Source organism: Plecotus auritus, assembly GCF_963455305.1.
Source record: "Plecotus auritus genome assembly, chromosome: 3".
NCBI classification, from domain to species: domain Eukaryota; kingdom Metazoa; phylum Chordata; class Mammalia; order Chiroptera; family Vespertilionidae; genus Plecotus; species Plecotus auritus.
Window position 1 is genome coordinate 46,190,730 of NC_137772.1, and position 20,769 is coordinate 46,211,498.

General features: G+C 45.4%; 1 protein-coding gene across 1 annotated transcript in view; it reads left to right on the forward strand.

Moving 5' to 3' along the window:
• Nucleotides 1–20,769, forward strand: part of ABCC4 (ATP binding cassette subfamily C member 4 (PEL blood group)) — a 236,179-nt gene that overhangs the window by 72,142 nt on the left and 143,268 nt on the right. The window contains exons 5-10 of the mRNA XM_080659153.1: nt 5,785–5,874; nt 6,961–7,124; nt 9,038–9,163; nt 9,795–10,044; nt 17,452–17,553; nt 19,857–19,946. Of these exons, the coding sequence (XP_080515279.1) occupies nt 5,785–5,874; nt 6,961–7,124; nt 9,038–9,163; nt 9,795–10,044; nt 17,452–17,553; nt 19,857–19,946 (822 nt within the window). The remainder of the gene's footprint in view (nt 1–5,784; nt 5,875–6,960; nt 7,125–9,037; nt 9,164–9,794; nt 10,045–17,451; nt 17,554–19,856; nt 19,947–20,769) is intronic.

A 20,769-nucleotide genomic window follows, 5' to 3' on the forward strand; every position in this document is an offset into this window, starting at 1 on the left:
CCACATTATCCTCTCAGGCTTGGATGCTCACTAGTCAACTCTGTACACATCTTTCTGGCCTCTTGACCTCGGTAGGTCATAGTGGTGTAAGGCTAAAAGGTGGCCAGTGGAGTTAAAAGAAAGCTAATGGCACCCCCAGGAGGTAAATGCCAAGCCTGTCAAAGCTTGCAGGGAGCTTTCTGTACAGTGGAAAGTCAGGCAAAAAAGTTAAAAAGGGCAATGGAGCTGTCAGCTCATAAAGAGTAGCAGGTGGTTGATTTTGTATGGACTCTGTTTTTATTTCCTTGAATCTCTTTTCTGTAGAACTGTAGAGGGGACTGATTAACGTTATGGAGTTGCCACCCATTATGCTCTTAGGGACGGAGGATATTAGGCAGTCCTTGGGCCCTCCCCTCAAAAACAGATTAATGGCTTTCGGTGACGCAGTCATGAAAGTAGGTGCGGCAGCCTTACCAGGCAACTCTAGGCAACAATATTGGACAAATACAGGTGATTTTCTGCTTCAAGTGAGAAAAACATACTCATCATGGTTGCTTGTTACAGTATTGTCTAGTGTACCTGGAAACCACATTATTTGACAGACAGCTCTGGGGTAGGGCCGGGTAGGGCCAGGAATCAGGAAGTAAGCCAAACATGCAAAATAGGTGACACAAATGCTTGCATTTTGTTCTGAAAGTCCTTTAGTTTCTTACTCACAGCCTAGTTATTCTGATTTTCCTCAAATATCACGAAGCATATCCTAGTTCAGAAGCAGTGGTATGTAACGATGGTGAGATGGTCTGAAGAAAGGATAGTGGTGGGTCATGGTGAGATAGCCTTTCGAAGGGATAGCCTGACTGCAAGGGATAAAATGGATATTTAACATGTGCAATATCCAAAAGCATGCATTTGGGGCACCCTGTGGGAGCAGCGTCTACACACACTAAGGGTCCTTGACATTGGGTCAGTCATGTAGGTGATGAGGAAGCTGCATCATGAAAATGATGAACCACAGTTTATGCCTTTTGTTTTAAAGGACTATTAGAGAAGGGTTTGGGAAGATTTTTACTGAATGAAGATTGGATTCTTAAAGGGGCAATACACCTCACCAGTCTGGAAAACTGCCTTCTATGGAGAGAGCATTCTTTTTTCACATTCCTTTGGTGGTGTTATTTATGTGTTCACATTAGGTTTTGTGTTTCACGTCTACTGATTAAATAATTGAGAAAGGAGAAACAGTTTATTTTTCATATGAGCCACAATTATTGCTTGCACTTATTTTTTAAAAATTGTACAAAATGAACATGTGACCTAGATTATACAGTTTCCAAACCTCCAGATCTATTTTCATACCCACTCACAGGAGGAACCAACAAATGGAACCCTACTCCAATGGAGTTTGCATTCCATAGTTCATAGCTTTGTTCAAAATGGCCACAGAAATTCTAGTATAGCCAATAATTAGATACTTGGATTGCTTTAACATTTTATTAATTTCATTATTTAGATTATTTTCCAGTTTTTACATATTAACAAACAGTAGTACAATGAACATTATTAAAGCTAAAACTATGTAGATATCCTTAATATCTTAGAGTATATACATTTCAAGGTTTTTGATACACTAGATCTCTTCCTGGTTCATAGGTCCATGCTCAGCCACTGAGCCACACCTGCCAGGTACTATCTCACTTTTCTTGTGCTGCTTTCAAGACTTTTTTTTCTTTTTGGTTTTAGCCATTTGATTATGATGTACCTAGACATAGGTCTCTTTGTTTTGGTCCTTTTTGGGGTTTGCTAAGATTCCTAGGCATGTAAATTTATATGTGTGTGTATGTTGTCTTCTTCCAGATTTTCAATTACACCTGTGCCTCATTACTTGATATGGTCCTATTGAACTCTCAGGCTTTATTTCTTCAATCTTTCTTCTCTCTCTCTCTCTCTCTCTCTCTCTCTCTCTCTCTCTCTCTCTCTCTCTTTTCCTGTTTGTTCTTCAGATTGTCAGCTATGGAAAAAAGGGTTAATAAATTGGAACAGAGCAATGGATATTTTCTGCAATTAAAGTTATCTAGTGAATTTCCCATATTTTATCTTTGATTCTAGAATTTACTTTTAGTTCTTTTTGATAGTGACCATGTCTTTCCTAGGTTACTCATCTATTTATTTACTTGTTATAACCATATTTTCCTTTAACTCCTTGAACATATTTACAATATAGCAAACAGTTACTCAAATAATGTCGTTTCATTCAGTGTCATTTCTTTATAACATAGGAATTTATCCCTGGTTTACTTATGTCAATGGTAAAATTGTTTTAATTACATGGTGCTTTTTGCAGTCACAGAACCTATGGATGACATTAGGTGAGGACTTATTGTAGTTGTTTTATACTTCTTATCTACTAACTAGAGGCTTGATGCATGAAAATTTGTGCACTGGTTGGGGGAGGGGTCTGGCCTGCCCCCTCTCACAGTCCAGGAGCCCTCAGGGGATGTCCTGCCCCCTCTCACAGTCCAGGAGCCCTCAGGGGATGTCCTGCCCCCCTCTCACAGTCCAGGAGCCCTCAGGGGATGTCCTACTGACAGTTTCGGCCTCCCTCTGTGGGAGGCGACCTGCCGGTCATGGGAAGGCCCCCATCACCCCCTGGGTGACCTGGGCGATCAGGGGAAGGTGACGCCTCCATCACGCCACTGCTGCTGCCACTGCCGGCTGTCACGGATGCCTGAGCCTCAGCCCGTCCCTCTTAGCAGCAGCCACCATCTGCCATCCGCCATCCGTGGCTTGCCTGAGCCATGAGGGCTGAGGCTCAGGCAGCCGCTGTGGCTTTGTCCGGAAGACATCCGGTCTAATTAGCATATTGCCCTTTTATTAGTATAGATTCCTGGATCATCTCAGGGTCTACTTCTATTGCCTGTATTTTTTCCTCTTGATTATGGGTCACATTTTCTTTGCATGTCTAATAATTGTTTTACTGTGTTGGATGTTATGAGGGATACATTATAGGGAGTCTATTAAAGGGTACTGATATTTGTTCTGAGAGGCAATTTCTGGCAGTATTGGCCCTTTATATAGACATTTGCACTTTGAACTTAGTGGCACATGGCCCTTACTTTAGAGTAGTGGTGGGGAATGTGGGGCCTGCAGGCCACATGAGGCCTACAGAATCATTTGGTCTGACCCTGCCAAGGCATTAGGGATGAGCTAATTAAATGTTTGACCAAATATTGCAGGCTGATTTTTAAGCTGATAATTTTGTATGCCCTGCGAATGATGTTATAAATATCCAAATGGCCGTTGCCAGAAGGTGATCTTTATTACCAAGGCATGGCTTTCTTGGTGTCCAAGCAGACTGTCTGAGGTGCTTATGAAGACCTCTTTATTCTAGTTAGGCAGAAACTCCAGAGTCTGCTGGTACTGCATGACCTCTGGCATCTCCCATCAGTGCTCAGCCCCACAGCTGCTGCTCTCCAGGCCCCATGAGGTCTCGCCCTGGGCATGGACAATGGTGAAGCCCTGGAGAAGTAGCTTTGGAAGTTCCCCACAAAAAATGTTTGGGGCCTACCATCTGCTACTCTGGCCTGCAAGTTCCAGATAATTCTGCCAGTCGGAACAGCCACCACCTCCTCCTCGTCAGCTACTTCGGCAGAACATTCCCCCAGGGCAGAAAGCCAGGCTAGTCCCATGGCTCAGCTCTTGTATCTCCCTCCTCTCAAGGCTGCTGTCCTGTGCGGCCTGTGGTTCAGTGTCTGAAAACAGCAGCTTCATGTATTTTGTCCAGTTTTATAGATTTATAATGGAGGGCAAGTCCAGTAGCAGTTATTCTTTCATGGCCGGAAGCAGAAGCCTGGTGGCTGTTCGCTGTGTCTTCCTCAGTAATATTAATGATACACCACTGTTTCTTTTAAATATATATTTTTTTGCCCTAGCCAGTTTGGCTCAGTGGCTAGAGTGTGGGCCTGTGGACCAAAGGGTCCTGGGTTCAATTTCAGTTAAGGGCAAGTACTTTGGTTGCAGGCTCCTCCCCGGCACAGGCCCTGGTCAGGGCTCGTGCAGGAGGCAACCAATCGATGTGTTTCTCTTTCACATTGATATTTCTCTCTGTCTTTCTCTCTCTTCCACTTTCACTAACAGTCAATGGGAAAATATCCTTGGGTGAGGATTAACAAGAACAATTTATATATATATATATATAGATAGATAGATAGATAGATAGATAGATAGATAGATAGATAGAGATATCAGAGAGGAAGGAAGAGAGTGAGAGAGAGAGAAATATCAGTGATGAGAGAATAATTGATTGGCTGCTTCCTGTATGCCCCCTACTGGGGACCAAGCCCACAGCTTGGGCATGTGCCCTGACCGGGAATCGAACCTATGATCTACTCTTTTAAAAATATATAATGTATTTTTTGCATGGGGGTGAACATGCATTTATATGTAAAATTGGTTTTAAAAATACTTTGAAGGTAGCTTTCAGTAAATAAATTCTATTTCTCCCTCCCTTCTTCTTCATATTTTGTGACTGTTTCACTTGTATTTGCATAGCATTTTTACTTTTCTAATTGTTCTCATTATGTCTGGCCCTTTCTTTCCATTCACACAATCCTAGTGCACTGTCTCGTTACTTCTTGCCTGGAGAATTTTCCCTTCTTATAAATATCTCCTGGACAATCACTTCCACAGTTTAATCTTCCCAAAGTTGAGTTTCTCACTCTAATGTAAATTTTACTGTTTCATCTTACCTTTCAAACTCTAGCAGTTTCCCAACCCACCTTTCAAGCCAGATTTTGAGTGTTCTTCATTCAGCAGCCTTCACATTTTCCTTTCCCTGACTTATATGCATGCTGTTCCTTTCACCCACAATGCCCTTCTCTTCTCTCCACATAGCTGTTTCTCTTCATCGTCCAAGGTCCACCTCCCTCCTCCCACCCAGTGTCACTCAGTTGAAACCTTCTTTGTTTCCCTGTGCTCTTGTTCTTCTGTCCAGTTCACACTTGAATTTCAGGTGCTTGTATATATCTTGTCCCGTTGGTGTCCTACACATTCTAGACAAGAAATATTTGTCATTTCACTCTTTAGAAACCTATGATTTAGGTGGCTGGGGAGCTATTTCTATTCACAGAATAAGGAAACCAAGACCTGAAGTGTCTAAAGGCTGTCACACTCAGAATTAAAGACTGACTCCAGATTTACATTCCAAGTCCTCTCAATTTTTTCTATAGGTTGCATCTACCCTCATCTAATTTGGCTGCAAATTACTTTAAAAAGAAAATAAAACATTTTTATTGATTTCATGCAAGAGGAAGGAAGAGGGAAAGAGAGATAGAAACATCAATGATGAAAATCATTGATTGGCTGCCTCCTGCACGTCCCCACACTGGACATGGAGCCTGCAACCCAGGCATGTGACCAGGAATCAAATCTTGACCTCCTGGTTCGTAGGATTATGCTCAACCATTGAGCTACGCCAGCTGGGCTGGCTGAAAATTACTTTAGTTAGCTACTAAGTATAAACTCAATGTTTTTTAGACTTTGGACATGTCCACATTTATAAAAAAAAATGAAGTGGGGGATTTTTCCCTACCTCCTACTCCTGCCTTTGCTGTCCTTGTGGGCTGTGGCTGCCATAACATTGAGGAGTAGAAGGCTAAACTCCAGTCCCTAGAGCCCTGCTGTAATGGGTCATCCTGCTTGTCTTCACACACCAGGCAAGACCCAACGAAAATGCTCTCCGTTTTGCTGTTTTCTAAGTGTGACTTGGTATCACTGTGGGAATATAATTCTCTTTCCCTCTCCTATTTTCAGGCGCTTCGCCTTAATCACACGGCCATGGGCAAGACCACCATCGGCCAGATCGTCAATCTGCTGTCCAATGACGTGAACAAGTTTGATCAGGTAAGCTGCACCTGAGCAGTCCTGTTTCATTTCCCACCCATCTTATCTCGTTCACCACGGGTCAGGATTCTGTTTTGGACATGAGGCTTTTAATAAATAAATAAATAATTTAACTTTCATTTTTTTTGGTGTGCATCTTAGATGAAATATATGCTGTCCTGTAGATGAGAGTTTTGTTTTTCTAATGTTGCCCACCAGATAATTCCATTGTAAATAGGCAGACAGCAGTGTTCTCGCCCAGCTTGCTTAAATGTACTCAATAGTCTGACTGGGTTTCTTAGCACATTGTGCTGGGGTTATTGGCTGAGACTTCTTCCTCCTCTAGACCAGTGGTTGCCAACTGGTGGTCCGCGGAGGTCCAAAAGGTTGGCGACCGCTGCCGATGAACTCCTGGTGGGTAGGGATTGTTTTTACCTCGGAGTCCTGTATACTGCCCTGTGTCCACATGCCTGCTGTGCACGAAGCCTTTAATAAATAATGGCAAATGGTGTTCCTTAGCCAGAAGCAGCCTACTCTCCTCTAACCGTCTACACTCTCCTTTTCCACTTACCTGGTGAATATACCCCCTTATCCAGGACATCATAGCTGCTGGTCAGATCTGTATTGTACTAGATCACTTTTCTTTTAACCATTCATTTATCAAAAATGAACTAGGGTTCCTGCTCAGTTTTAGGGACGACTAAGACTTTTTGCCCCAGAGAAGCCATCGTCTACCAGGTAGATAAGTACATAAGGAATTATTGCAGCATGTGGTAGGGACCCTACTATAGGCTCTTCCTGGGTGATGGAGAGCCTAGAGGAGGTGGGCTGAATTGTATGGCAGAGTTTGGGGAAGCCCTGAGCTCATTTGGGGGGAAGACAAAGCCAAGATCTTCCTTCCAATGCTGCTGGTCAGGTTGTCCCTGGGTGTGCCCGTGTTGTCCCAGAATGGTAGCTTCTTTGTGCTGTAGCGGGTTGAAAACCCAGTGTGATCACTTGTTTAGGTTCTCATCTGCTCTGTTCGTTCAGAGCAGATTGTTTCTATACTGTATCTTTCACTGGCTTTGTTTTTAAATAGTCCTACAAAGGCTTTGTCTTTTTTTGAAGGTCACCGTGTTCTTGCACTTCCTGTGGGCGGGCCCACTGCAGGCCATCGCAGTGACTGTCCTGCTCTGGAGGGAGATAGGAATATCGTGTCTCGCTGGGATGGCTGTGCTAATTATCCTCCTGCCTTTGCAAAGCTGCGTGGGAAAGTTGTTCTCGTCCTTCCGGTAAGAGACGGGGATAGGTACTCTTGTAATAAAGTAACATGGATTTGGTAACATGCACAGTCTGCCCAATGCTTTTGTTTAAAAACAGAACAAATGCCCTCTATGATTTCTTCTTGCATTGTAGCCTTAGAGAGTGGGGCTCCAGCCTTAATCTGAAAGCTAATCTTGTAGCAGGAACGGGGAAGGCATTTGCTGGTCCCTCTTGGCTAGCGTTTTTGGGACCAATTCTCAATAAGTAGTAGGGGTCCTCAAACTTCGGCCCGCGAGCCACATGCGGCCCGCCAGCCACATGCGGCCCGCCGAGGACATTTATCCGGCCCGCCGAGGACATTTATCCAGCCCGCCGGGTGCCGCTGCCTGTCCTGCTTAGCAGCCGACTCGTCCCGGGCCCGCAGTACGCATAGGAATTTGTTCATAGTTTTTTTTTTAAACTATAGTCCGGCCCTCCAACGGTCTGAGGGACAGTGAACTGGCCCCCTGTTTAAAAAGTTTGAGGACCCCTGAAGTAGAGCGTACTTTAGCAGAATTTACATGCATCAAAGTTATTTAAAAATTATCAACTAGTAATACATTTAGATATCTTATGGGCCCAGTTCTAGCTGCATATACTTTTATTATGCTTGTGTTAAAGCCATTTGCAGCGTGTGTCATTTTTGAACAATTCACTGTTTCCATTAGTTATAAGCTCCCCAAGGAGCTTGATCTTAATTATGTCTTCATAACATCCCACAGTCCTAACAGTGGATGTGATTGAAATGTGTCCGGTGATGAAGAGCCTAATGGTGATGAATTAGCCATGAAGCAGATCCCTGAGGGTTGGAAATGGGTCATTGCCAAGGTTGTCAGGGGGATGGAGATACTTTGTTTGAAGCACATTAAGTTCTTTTCTTTGTGCCTTGAAACCTGGTACTTTACTTGGAATTTTCTTTCCCTTCTTTGCCATGAAGAAATGTCCCTGATCCTTTGAGGATTATTGTAATGCTGCCAGAATTCTGAAGCTTTTTTGCTCTTTCCTTTCCCAGTAAATTAACAAGCCCTCTCTTTTCTGCTTCCCAGCACTTCGTTCTTAGTTTATTACAGTATAGTCAATTGTTGTTCTTGTTAGAATCAGGTGTGCTTTTTTCTTTTTTTAAACATGTTTTTTTTTTTTTTTTTTTTTTTTTTTTTTTTTTTTAAATATATTTTATTGATTTTTTACAGAGAGGAAGGAAGAGGGATAGAGAGCTAGAAACATCGATGAGAGAGAAACATCGATCAGCTGCCTCTTGCACACCTCCCACTGGGGATGTGCCTGCAACCAAGTTACGTGCCCTTGACCGGAATCGAACCTGGGACCCTTCAGTCCGCAGGCTGACGCTCTATCCACTGAGCCAAACCGGTTTTGGCCTTTAAACATGTTTTTATTGACTTCAGAGAGGAAGGAAGTGGGAGAGAGAGAAACATCAACGATGAGAGAGAATCATTGATCGGCTACCTCCTGCATGCCCCCTACTGGGAATCGAGCCCACAACCCTAGCATGTGCCTGGAGCAGGAATTGAACTGTGACTTCTTGGCTCATGGGTCGACACTCAACCACTGACTCACACCTGCTGGGCAGATTGGGTGCTTTTTTTCCTTCCCTACCCAACCATGACCTCCTTGAGCAGACAGGTTGTATCTGACTCATTTCTCACATCTTCCTCAGCAGGTATTGCAAGCTCTCCAAATTACAATTACTTCTTGAACTGGAATGAATTGTTGACTTCCCAGTTGAAGTCTTTCCCCATTTGTATTTTGAGTAGGACCTGCCCCTGTTCTCAGTGCAAAAGAGCCGTAGGGAATCATTCGATCCCTGGTCTCTGCCTGTGCCCTCTGCTGATGAGGGAAGTTGGCAGTGGACACCATGGCTCATCTCTCACATCTGTCCCCTTAGGAGTAAGACTGCAACGTTCACAGACGTCAGGATCAGAACCATGAATGAAGTTATAACTGGCATAAGAATAATAAAAATGTATGCTTGGGAAAAGCCATTTGCAGACCTTATTACCGATCTGAGGAGGTAAGTTTTTGTATATATCCACCACATTTTCCATATTTCTCAGAAGCCCAAAGCACTCCCATTGTGATTCTTCTCTGACCCCGACAAACTCAGGCTCTGCTTCTCAGGTTCTGTGACGTGCCTCAACCTGACTCCACTGGTTCATGGGTCCACAGGTCCCAGTTAGATGCCTCTTCTCTGTGCTCTCCCCCCCCTGCCCCCCCCCACCCCCACCCCGGCCTCTGCTGGCCACTTCTGCCTAATATCTTGATGTCTCACAAGTTTTCAGTTGTTTATTCTCTCTTCCAACGAGTTACTTTGCTCCTGAAAGGGACAGGCTGCATCTCTGTGTCATCAGTGAGGTGCCTGGAGCACGACCTGTGTTCACGAATGAATGTTCAAACCCAGTCTGATTGACCCAAAATGTTAAAGTGCACATTGATCCTGCATGTGGTTGGATGAGCGAGTGTGTATAGTGTGTATGGAGTGTGCAGTTCTCGTGTGGGAGCTGGCCCCGGGGTTGGAACTGTTGAATGGTTATTGTCAAGTTTGTCCACTCCTTAGAAAGAGGCCACCTGCAAAAGGCACTTGAATTCATTTCATGAGTTGGCTGTCGATGCTTCCCCTTAAAACATATCCTACTCTTTCTTAGGAAGGAAATTTCCAAGATTTTGAGAAGCTCCTACCTGAGAGGAATGAATCTGGCATCATTCTTCGTGTCAAGCAAAATCATCGTTTTCGTGACCTTCACTGCCTACGTGCTCCTTGGCAACAAGATCACAGCCAGCCGCGTGTTCGTGGCAGTGACGCTCTATGGGGCCGTGCGGTTGACCGTCACTCTCTTCTTCCCCTCGGCCATCGAGAAGGTGTCAGAGGCCTTGGTCACCATCAGAAGGGTCCAGGTTTGTTGACAAGTAACTTTTTAAAGTTGTCGGCAGGTTTTAAGTAAAATCACGCCTCCTTGTACTTAGTGCCAAATCTGCAGTCACTCCAAAATGTCGTACATACTCTTCCCCGTTTCCTTAGGTAGAGGGCATCACAAATAACGTAAACGTCGCTGATGATTTACGGGCAGCGTTAACGTAGCAGCCCAGGACCCTTGATGTCCAAGTCATAACTGCAGGAGAGGGAAATGGAGTTTATCTCCTGTGCTAACCGGAATGACTAGGTGGGGACTGCACACAGTCCTGGGATTCATAGGATTCGTCTCTGGGCTGGGAAGGAAAGAGTTGCTGGAAGGTCTCTTCTCCTTGGACCGGAAGAACAACTTCCACATCACTTAGTTCTGTTTAAAAATAAATCTTCCTCGCTGCTTTGCCTGTGATTTCTCGGTCTGCCTTTTGGACCTCGCTTTGTGGTCCCTGGTCCCTTTTCCGCCTTTTCTTCCTGCCCCAGCCTCTGCCTTTCAAATTTGGTTTTACCCCCACCATAGCCACTGTTGCCCTTTACCTCACCAGGTTAAGGGCCCAGGACACAGTCGGTGACGAAGAATTTGTATGTATGAATACGTCTAAAATGAAGATGCATTGGCTCTGTGCCAGGGCAGGAACCGAGTGTCTGGGCTTGACCAGAAATCTACTTGGTTTGTTCCTGCATCTCTACTGCAGTGAATGCCCACGAATAGATCTTCAGTCAAGTCAGATAGCATTGGGCTATCTGGTAGGGGGAAGTTCTTGCCATAAAAGCTGAGATTACTTATGATTAAATTTCTATACTGTTAAAAAACAAAACAAAATAGCATTACCCATAAAACAGATGGGTCATATGGGATCAGTTCTGGTCCCCCATGTTTCTTTTTTCCTTCCCTGACAGGGGTTTCTAGCAACTTTGTTAAGGGATGGTCCGTGCAGTTCAATACAGTTTCTTTTACGTAGCTTCCTCATTAAGTGTGCACTGTAACTTCCCCAGGTGGTGGCTTTGCATACATACTGTGTTCATGCTGCTGCTGCATGTGCTGCCTGTGGCCCAGACACTCCTGAAGCCCTTGCACACCATCTCATTTAATCCCAACGGTGTTGAAGGAGATGAGCAGTAGGGTACCTACCTTACGGGTGAAATAGTGTGCCCATCCCACATAGCTTGTAAGGAGTAGAACTAGGATTCTCCCCAGAACCCTGGTTTCTTAACCCTTGTAACATTGCCTTCTTAGCATCTTCTGGCATGTGGATTGTTTCCTTAAGAGTTGTTGTAATCATTTAGTCTTCCTCCAGAGATCTCTAAAGGGTTCCTGTTTCTGTGGAATCAAAGTTTTAAACTGGTAAGGAATGAGTCCAATCCTATCTAATAAAAGAGTAATATGCAAATTAACCATCACTCTGCTACAGCCACCAGCCACGCCCACCAGCCAATCAGGAGCGAATATGCAAATAAACCCAACCAAAATGGCTACGGCCACAGAGAGCAAGAGGGAGGCTGGGTTTCCCCGGCAATGGAGGAAGCCAAGCTTTCCGCCTGCCCTTGCCCACCTAGGCCTCCACTCAAGGCTACAAAGTTTCAATGATAGAAGATACATAAACCCAAGCAGAAATGGCGGCAGCCATGGAGCTGGAAAGAGCAGGAGGCTAGGGTTGCCCGCGGCGATGGAGGAAGCCAAGCTTCTTCAGCCCTGGCTGGCCCAGGCCTCTGCTTAAGGCTACAAAGTTTCAATTATAGAAGATACATAAATTCCAACAGAAATGGCTGCTGCCTCGACTGGGAGCAAGCAGAAGGCTTGGCTCTGCTCCAGGCTACAAAGTTTCAATTGTAGAAGATACATAAACCCCAGATACCAGGGCCTCTGCTTGGGTTGCCAGGGGCCATGGCCAGCCTGCAAACCACCACAGGCCCCTCGCCCAGGCCGCCCCCTGCCCCAAGGGAACCCCCACCCTGATCCAGGACACCCTTCAGGGCAAACCAGCTGGCCCCCACCTGTGCACCAGGCTTCTATCCTATCTAATAAACGAGTAATATGCAGATTGACCATCACTCCAACACACAAGATGGCTGCCCCCATGTGGTTAAAGATCCTGCCCCCATATGGACACAAGATGGCCACCACAAGATGGCCAGCAAGGGAGGGCAGTTGGGAGGGACCAGGCCTGCAAGGGAGGGCAGTTGTGGGCGATCAGGCCAGCAGGGGAGGGTAGTTAGGGGTGACCAAGCTGGCAGAGGAGGGAAGTTGGGGCAACCAGGCCTGCAGGGAAAGGCAGTTGGGAGGGACCCAGGCCTGCAGGGGAGAACAGTTGGGGGGGACCAGGCCTGCAGGGGAGGGCAGTTGGGGGGGACCCAGGCCTGCAGGAGAGAGCAGTTGGGGGGGACCAGGGTGCAGGGTAAGGCAGTTAGGGGCAAACAGGCTGGCAGGGGAGCAGTTAGGCATCAATCAGGCTGGCAGGGGAGTGGTTAGGGGGTGATCAGGCTGGCAGGCAGAACCGGTTAGGGGCAATCAGGAAGGCAGGCAGGCAAGCAGTTAGGAGGCAGCATTCCTGGATTGTGATAGGGATGTCCGACTGCCCGTTCAGGCCGGATGGCACTGGGATCGGGCCTGAACGGGCAGTCAGACATCCCTCGAGGGGTCCCAGATTGGAGAGGGTGCAGGCTGGGCTGAGGGACACCCCCCCCCCCCCAATGCATGAATTTTGTGCACCGGGCCTCTAGTCTATAATAATAAAAGCGTAATATGCTAATTATACTGGCCAGCTGGATGACCTTCCAGACGAAGCCAGGACTCTGAGGGAAGCCTGGGTCCTGGGTACCAGAGGGAAGCTGGTGCCGGCAGCCAGGGGAAGGAAGGCCTACTCTTGCAGGAATTTCATGCATCAGGCCTCTAGTAGGATTATAAAAGATCTTGTCTTAACTTCAAAGCCCTGAACATCTTCAGCGGCTTCTGCAAGCAGTAAAATTTGTCTCTGAGGTTATGTTGTTCCTAAAGCAGCTTAGGTTTTTGCCTACCAACCACTCTGAAGTCAATCTTTTTGGCTCCATTTCCAGCGTCTGATACTTTGCCGCATGACCTGTTCTGGGTATGCACTTCGTGGCTCAAATGGCAATTTAATTTCAGCTTTTTCATCAGCACGAGAGCTAGAGGAGAATCCACCCAGCACTGCTGGCTCCTTTACAAGCGGGAAGATTGGGACTTTTTTCTCCACTCAGACCTCTTTATGGAAAGTGCTCAATAGATTTACTTCCTCGCGTCGTACATGGTTTTTCTTATCTTTTTCTTTTTAAAGTAGGAAATTTCTATTCTAGTGCACACACTGACTGTTGAATTTTATGTGATGGTCATACATTTAAGCTAAAATCAGAATTTTATTCTGTGTAGATGAGATTTGTAACACATTACCTTTGCTTGTTGCATGTTAACTGCGTAAAGTCTGTAGTCATGTACTCAATGGATTGACTCACTTGAACCAACTATATAGTCTGTTCATTCCTCCAGTAGATACTGTGATATGCTGACTCTGTGTGAGGCTCGGCATTAGGTGGAATTGAGATTGTGGTTGTCAAGTGCGTGATATTATAGTCTCTACCCTCTTCCAGATTTAAAGCCCCTCTGGGGATTCCGAGGTCGGGAGGGCGGTGCCGGTGGGGGGGTGGGGGTGCATTCTGATTTGCTTTCTAGGAGGGTTAGTATTTGAGATGGACTCAGAAGGGTGGGTAGGATCAAGGCTGAGGCCACTTTGGGAGCATGGACTTAGGTGGGAATGGGTCCCTAAAAGGTTTTAAGCATGTTGCACATTCTCAGAGGAGTTTTAAGCAGGTCAATAGGGAGTGGTGTTGGAGAGTGCTGGGGAAGGAATCGGGAAATGTAGGGAGACGGCAAAAGAAGTTATGCCAGTATTTTCAATGATTGGTAGTGAGTGAGATCCTGGAATTAATGCTGTTTCCAGAGGAATGGAGGATTGGAGAGAGTGGTGGATTGTGGCAGAATAGGTAAGAGTTGGTAGTTGGTTGACTAGGGAAGGGGAGGTGTGCAGAGAGAAGTCAAGCGGTGGGTCTACAGCCTGCAGAGGTGTCTTCAGACCACAGTGTCCATCCGGCCTCCCTGCCTAGACATGGGCTTGGGCAGGTAGGAAAAGCCAGGTCTTGAGTAGGTTCTCAGTGGGTCTGGGTAGGTGGGTGAGTGAAGGACTGAATGAGCAGATCGTGCCTCACACTTGCTGGGTCTTTAAGAGAAATGCAAAGGGATGCATTTTCCTTTTCCTACAGAGACACTTTCATTTCCAGTGTTTACCAGCTATTCTTTTGAAGTAGGGCATCGCATTGGGAGCTTTTTGGAATCACAGACAAGAATATTAAGGGTGTTTACAGTTTTTTAGCAGGTGACTTCTTTATGTGCTATTTTGTCTTTCACGTGCTAATTTCAGTTGCCTCCTGTACCAGTTAGGATTAGGTTTGCCTATGGGTTCTAGAACACCCACGTTAAAGCTGCTTACACAAGGGACTTTCCTTTCCGCTCAGGCAAACATTCTTATAAGGTTCTGTATTCGTTTCCTAGGGCTGCAGGAGCAAAGTACCATAACCTTGGGTGGCTTAAAACAGCAAAAATTCATTGTTTCAGAGTTCTGGAGGCTCGAAGTCTGAAATCAAGGTGTCAGCAGGGTCACAAATTCCTCTAAAGCATGTGTGGGAATAATTTTTTTTCTGGCAAGGGCGATTTGGATATTTATAGCATCATTCGCAGGCCATATAAAATTATCAACTTAAAAATTAGCCTGCTATATTTGCTCAAACATTTAATTAACTCACCCCTCATGCCTTGGCAGGGCCAGGCCAAATGATTTCGTGGGCCTTATATGGCCCGTGGGCCGGATGTTCCTCAACCCTACTCTGAAGTGTAGGAGGGAATCCTTCCTTGCCTTTCCCAGCTTCTGGTGGTTGTCGGCAAACCCTAGGTGCTCTTTGGCTTGTAACATGTCACTCCAGTCCCTCTCATGTGGCTGTTCTCTGCCTGTGCATTTGTCTCTGCATTTCTCTTCCCTTTTTATAAGGATCCCAGTCATACTGGGTTTGGGGTCCCACCATACTCCAGCATGACCACCCCTTAATGAATTACTTCTGTAATCACCCTCTAACTTCAACATAACTTTTTGGGAGGACAGAATTCACTCCATGACAAGTCCCTGGCTAGTAGGATCCTTCATGGTGCCAGGGACCCAGACTTTTTCTTGTTAGTCCCCTGTGTGGGGCCTTGAGCAAGCTGGCCACCGTCCCCAAGTCCCAGGTTGTGGGGCAGAGAAAGGTTGCTGGTCGTGTTCACTCCACTGGTCTGCGTTAGTCCCAGGGCTACCTTATCTGCATGGGAGGCTGGGAAGAGAGGTCCTTCTCTAGACTGCCATGTGCAGCTGGAAATTGGGGTTTTGTTACCTCAGAAGCCTGAGAGCAGGTTTTGAGGACAGTCAGCAGTCCGCCATAGGTTCTGAGATATTTTAGGGGGCGGTGGGTGGTGGTGGTCTCAGTTTATTCAGTTCCTGCACCAGTGTAGCTTTTCTCATTATGTCTAGCACTAGAGGCCTGGTGCACGAAATTTGTGCATGGGGCAAGGGTTGTGTGTCCCTCAGCCTGACCTGTGCTCTCTCCAATTCGGGAGCCCTCAGGGGATGTCCTGCTGAGAGGTTAGGCCTGCTCCCCATAGTTCTCTGCTCTCTGCAGGGCCTGCTTGCTCCACACCGTGGCGACAACCAAGCAGGCTGTGCTGGGAGCTGCCTCCTCCCTGCTGTCAGTCTCTACGGAGGCAATGAGGATAATTTGCATACTCACTCCTGATTGGCTGGTGGGCATCATGAAGTGATGGTCAATTTGCATAGTTTTCTTTTAGTGTAGATTTGCAGAGCAAGAGGAAGTGTTCCTCTGTGTCGTTATGTTAGATTTCCAGTGGTTATCAGGACCGTTTTATTCAGCTATCCAGTATCGACTAGCTCAACTACCTTGGAAAGTAGCAAGAGGTGGAAGACATGGCCATTCCTGCTGCTGAGGAGAGGGCACTTACTAAGGAGAAAAGACACGAGTGATTGTGAAAAGGTGCTCATGAAATATTTTTTAAGAGACAGACGCTTAGTGTGTTTTACTTTTAAAACAGTGATGGTTAATGACAAGTAGTCATATATTGATTTGATACACACGAGGAACAAGCAGTGTGCACTTGAGTGTCCACCCAGCTCAAGGTTGCAACAACTAAGCAGCAAAGTCGGGGCTTTCATTCATGGTCTCAGCCGTTGATTGTGTGTTCCCAGCCTATGCTCCCAGCCTGTGCTCCGGCGCCAGCCTGATCCCCTGAAAGCCTGGAATGGCCTTGTCTCTGTGTTCCTGGCATGTCGAATGGTGCTTGGCACAGGGTGTGATTCAGTAAATATTTATGGAATAATTTCCTACCAACTCTTGTGTTTATTGTTAGTAATGCAAAAGTAAAGCAATAAAAATGCCCAGAGCCCTGACCGGTTTGGCTCAGTGGATGGAGCGTCGGCCTGCGGACTGAAGGGTCCCAGGTTCGATTCCGGTCAAGGGCATGTACCTGGGTTGCGGGCACATCCCCAGTGGGGGGCGTGCAGGAGGCAGCTGATCGATGTCTCTGTCTCATCGATGTTTCTAACTCTCTATCCCTCTCTCTTCCTCTCTGTAAAAAAAAAAAAAAAAAATCAATAAAATATATTAAAAAAAATGCCCAGGTTATGAATGTGTTCAGGTTTGTAACAATATTGTCTCTTCAGGGTTATTAATACACTTGTTGAGAAGGTTACCAAGATAACCAGGAGGCCATGAATTCTAATATACAGTATATTGCTGATACATAATTTATATTACATTATATCTACTAATGTATGTAACAATAATAATATGTAATACTATTATATTTAATACTGTACTACAAATACAGTTTACAGTATATTATATAATTATATGTGCTAAAAATATAGATATGTGAAATTTATACCAAAATATATAATTGACCCTTGAACAACATGGAGGTTAGAGGCGCCGACCACCTTGTGCAGTCGAAAACCTGTGTGTAACTTTTGACTCTCTTAAACTTAACTACTAATAGCCTGCTGTTGATTGGCAGACTTAATGAAAACGATAAGAAAATAAATACTACCTTTACAGTACGTACTTACTGGAAAAATCCATGGGCCCTCACAGTTCAAACCTGAGTTGTTCAAGGTTCAACTAGACAATATATTATAGGATATGTTCTGATGTGAACTAACACTTAAGTGCATTTGGTAAAATGTACCCTGTGTAAAGTTTTTCTATTTCAAATTCCAGGAAAGCAGTTATTTTTGTTTGTGATTTTGTTCCTGCAGTTTAAACAATCTGTATTTTTTCCTTTTCTGTAGAACTTTCTATTGCTTGATGAAGTAACACAGTGCTACTATCAGCTACCATCAGACGGTAAAACGATAGTGCATGTGCAAGATTTTACTGCTTTTTGGGATAAGGTAACAAATCCTTTATTACGAGGTCGTGGCTGCTAAAAGACAACTGGTGACTTAGATATAATAGAGAATTTTGGGATTATGCAGATGGTATCAGATGTGATTGCTCATTTACTGAAAGTATGTTATAAAAACTCATAAAATCAGGAACAAGGTTTGCATTGAACGGAGACGAAGTATAAAATCAGCCTAAGGCATTTGACATGTTGCTCTTTATCTCCTTTTTAAGAGAACTTTCAAGGTATTAGCACATTTTGAACTTAAAATATGTAAGTTTGTAATGTTCGAATTTACAGGATTAGAGTGTCCATTTTTTATCTTGATTGTTAGCAGACCATGTTATGACATGTTGAATGAAGCCACAATTTGGATCTTTGCTGTGGGGTAGACTGGGGGCTCCCCTAGTCTAAGCTTCTGGATGGTGCTGGCTACTTTGGTGGCAGCGAGAGCGGGGCGGAGGCAGCAGGCGGGCACAGTAAGCTCAGTGAGTCCCAGTCTAAGGGTTTCACTGAGTGGCAAGCTGACAGGTTGAACTGTCAGGATCACAAGGATTTTCCCAGTGCTTGGTTTATACATGACATCTAGGCAAATAGGGAAAGAAAAACAAGCCAGGGGCCACGCTCAAGAAGTTCTCAAACTTGCACACTCAGTTTCAAAAAACTGAAACACTTTTCTCCCTGGTTCCGTGGTCCTCTGTGCACATCCTTCTGGATTAGTCAGGAAAACAGAACCCACACCACAGGAGAGGGAATTTCAGGCATGGGATTAGTTACATAGGTGGCAGGGGAGGTGACCCAGAGATGAGCAATGGCAAGAAGCTAAACCAAATTCCATCGCTAGGGCTATAGGAACTCAGGGAGGAGGTGACATTGACCAGAGGGTCATCAGTGTTAAGCAGAACCCACAGACGACGGGACTACACTGTGAAGGGCTGTGGTACTGGTGCTGGCCCTGCGGAGATGAGGTGACTGTCGTGGTAAGGGTGCTGGATGCAGGGGGACGTACCAGCTTCTCTCGCTCCTGCCTCCTGGCTTTGGACTGTGCTCTCCAAGGGCTGAGCTGGAGTTGATTGCAGTTCTCAGGAAGGTGGCAGCCCGATCATAGAAATGGAGGCCGGAGCAGACAGGTGCCCGAGCTGCACTCCTTCCCACCTCCATGCCGGCTCTCCCTTCTCCAGTGGTCAGGGGTCCAGACTCCGTAGACTGTGTTTTCATGCCTGTGCCACCTGCATCGTGGTCACCTGCTTCTAATTTAGTGTCTGCCATTTCCAGCAAAATAAATCCCTAATACATAAAACCACATCATTGCACTTTGCACATGGAAGCTCACACAAGCTGGCTCACCTAACCTGCCCTGACTTAATACAGTAGATTTACCTCCTGCTGTGTATTCCTCACCATAATACATTGTTAAGCATTTATAGAAAGCACCATTAACACTCATTATAGAGATGTACTCTATTGAATGCATTGAGGTAGCTGACACCCCCTTTCTATGACCCATGACCAAATTTCTTTTGTACCAAACTATGCTACATTGTGAAATGAGCTATTCTATTCTTTCAAGAACCTTAACATGTTATGTTCTCAGACTTTTTTGCGTCTTGCATTGTAGTACAGATCACCCTGTTCTATTGTGTTGGCATTGCCTGGGAATGGATTATGCCCCCTGCTAGGAGGTAGTTAGGGAGTGTAAAAAATGAAAGCGCCCCTGGGTGGGGGATGGGCTCAGACACTGGGGGGTTTGGAGAGAAGCTGAGGTAAGATGAAGCACATGTAGGAGAAAGACTAACCAGCTCCACTAGACAGCTGGACAGGTAGGTGAGGGAAGGTCTCACTGACTGGTATTTCATTCATGAAATGAATGGATTTGCTCTTTATCAAATGAGGATGGAGAGATTAGTGGCGATTTCAAATTGTTTATTAGTGAAGTACAGGCATGCCATGAACTTATGCTGCCACCTTGTGGAGATGAATGAAATAAGCGTAAAACCAAGGGTTATGACAACTTGTAAATGATGAAAACCTCTCACACTGAATGTTGAAGTATATTATTTTTAATAAGATAGTGCGCATCAAGAAGTTTTCATTTGGAGAAGGTGCTTTGTCTTTTCTACTACTTACATTCTGTGTCTAGAGCAGTTTCCTTAAGGAACTATGTTAAAAGAAGAGGCCTTCCTAAAGGCAATAGGAAGGAAAAAGATGTGGGTTATCTGCACGTATCAATGACTATTAACTATTTTCTCAACTATTTGATGTGTCTTACTTTATTGAAATGGACACTTTTTTGTAAACCTTCAATTGTAGGTATCAGAAACCCCAACCCTAAAAGACCTTTCCTTCACTGTCAGACCCGGTGAATTGTTAGCTGTGGTTGGACCTGTGGGAGCAGGAAAGGTGAGTTGTAATGTATTTGGGCAGCTCGATGCAATGCCACATCCCATATTAAAATCTCAGGGTTGAGCCCAAAGCCATATGTAACACAAGTGTAAGTTGGGTATACCTAGAATGGCCTTTCTCAAAGTGTGTTCCATGGAATGTTCATTTTGCAAGGAGGTTGCATGGACCAATAAATCTGGACACAGCACATTATGTTTTTCTTCTTGGCCATTCAAGTGGCATAGCTGGGAACTGCCTGTCTGGACGTTGGCCATCTCAGTGAAGGAAATTACTTAAGTGACAGCTATTCAGGCTGGAATGATTGAGAAAATGGGACCTCTTTTTGTCAGGGCAGACCTTACCGAAGTCGCGTCTGTATGCTGTTGAAGGAAATGTGCGTGTATACTTAGTCTTGTGTGTTCTGAAACAACAACATATAGAAATCTAAACATAGGCTGTAAAAAGGATGGAGGTTTTGTTATGCCCAGATTTCGTGATTCCCAAAGACCACGAGGGAGCCGAGTCCGATGCAAAAGCAAAGAGCCTTTTTAATCGAGCTAGCTCGAGCTCAGTCCCACACACACACACACACACACACACACCGGCGCAGCGGCGAGGTGGAGAGAGAGAGAGCGAGTCAGCCCCCAAACGCGCTGATTTATAGGGGGCCTGGGAGAGGTAGGAGGGGTGAGGTAGTGTGGTCTCTGCTGATTGGTCGGGATCAGGTTGCACATGGGGCAGGGTGCGGCTTACCTTCCCCTTGCATTTCTATTGGCTAATCCAAAAGTGTGGGTTGGGCTCTTGAAGAGGTTCTAGGGCAGGAACCTGACTCCACGAGGTG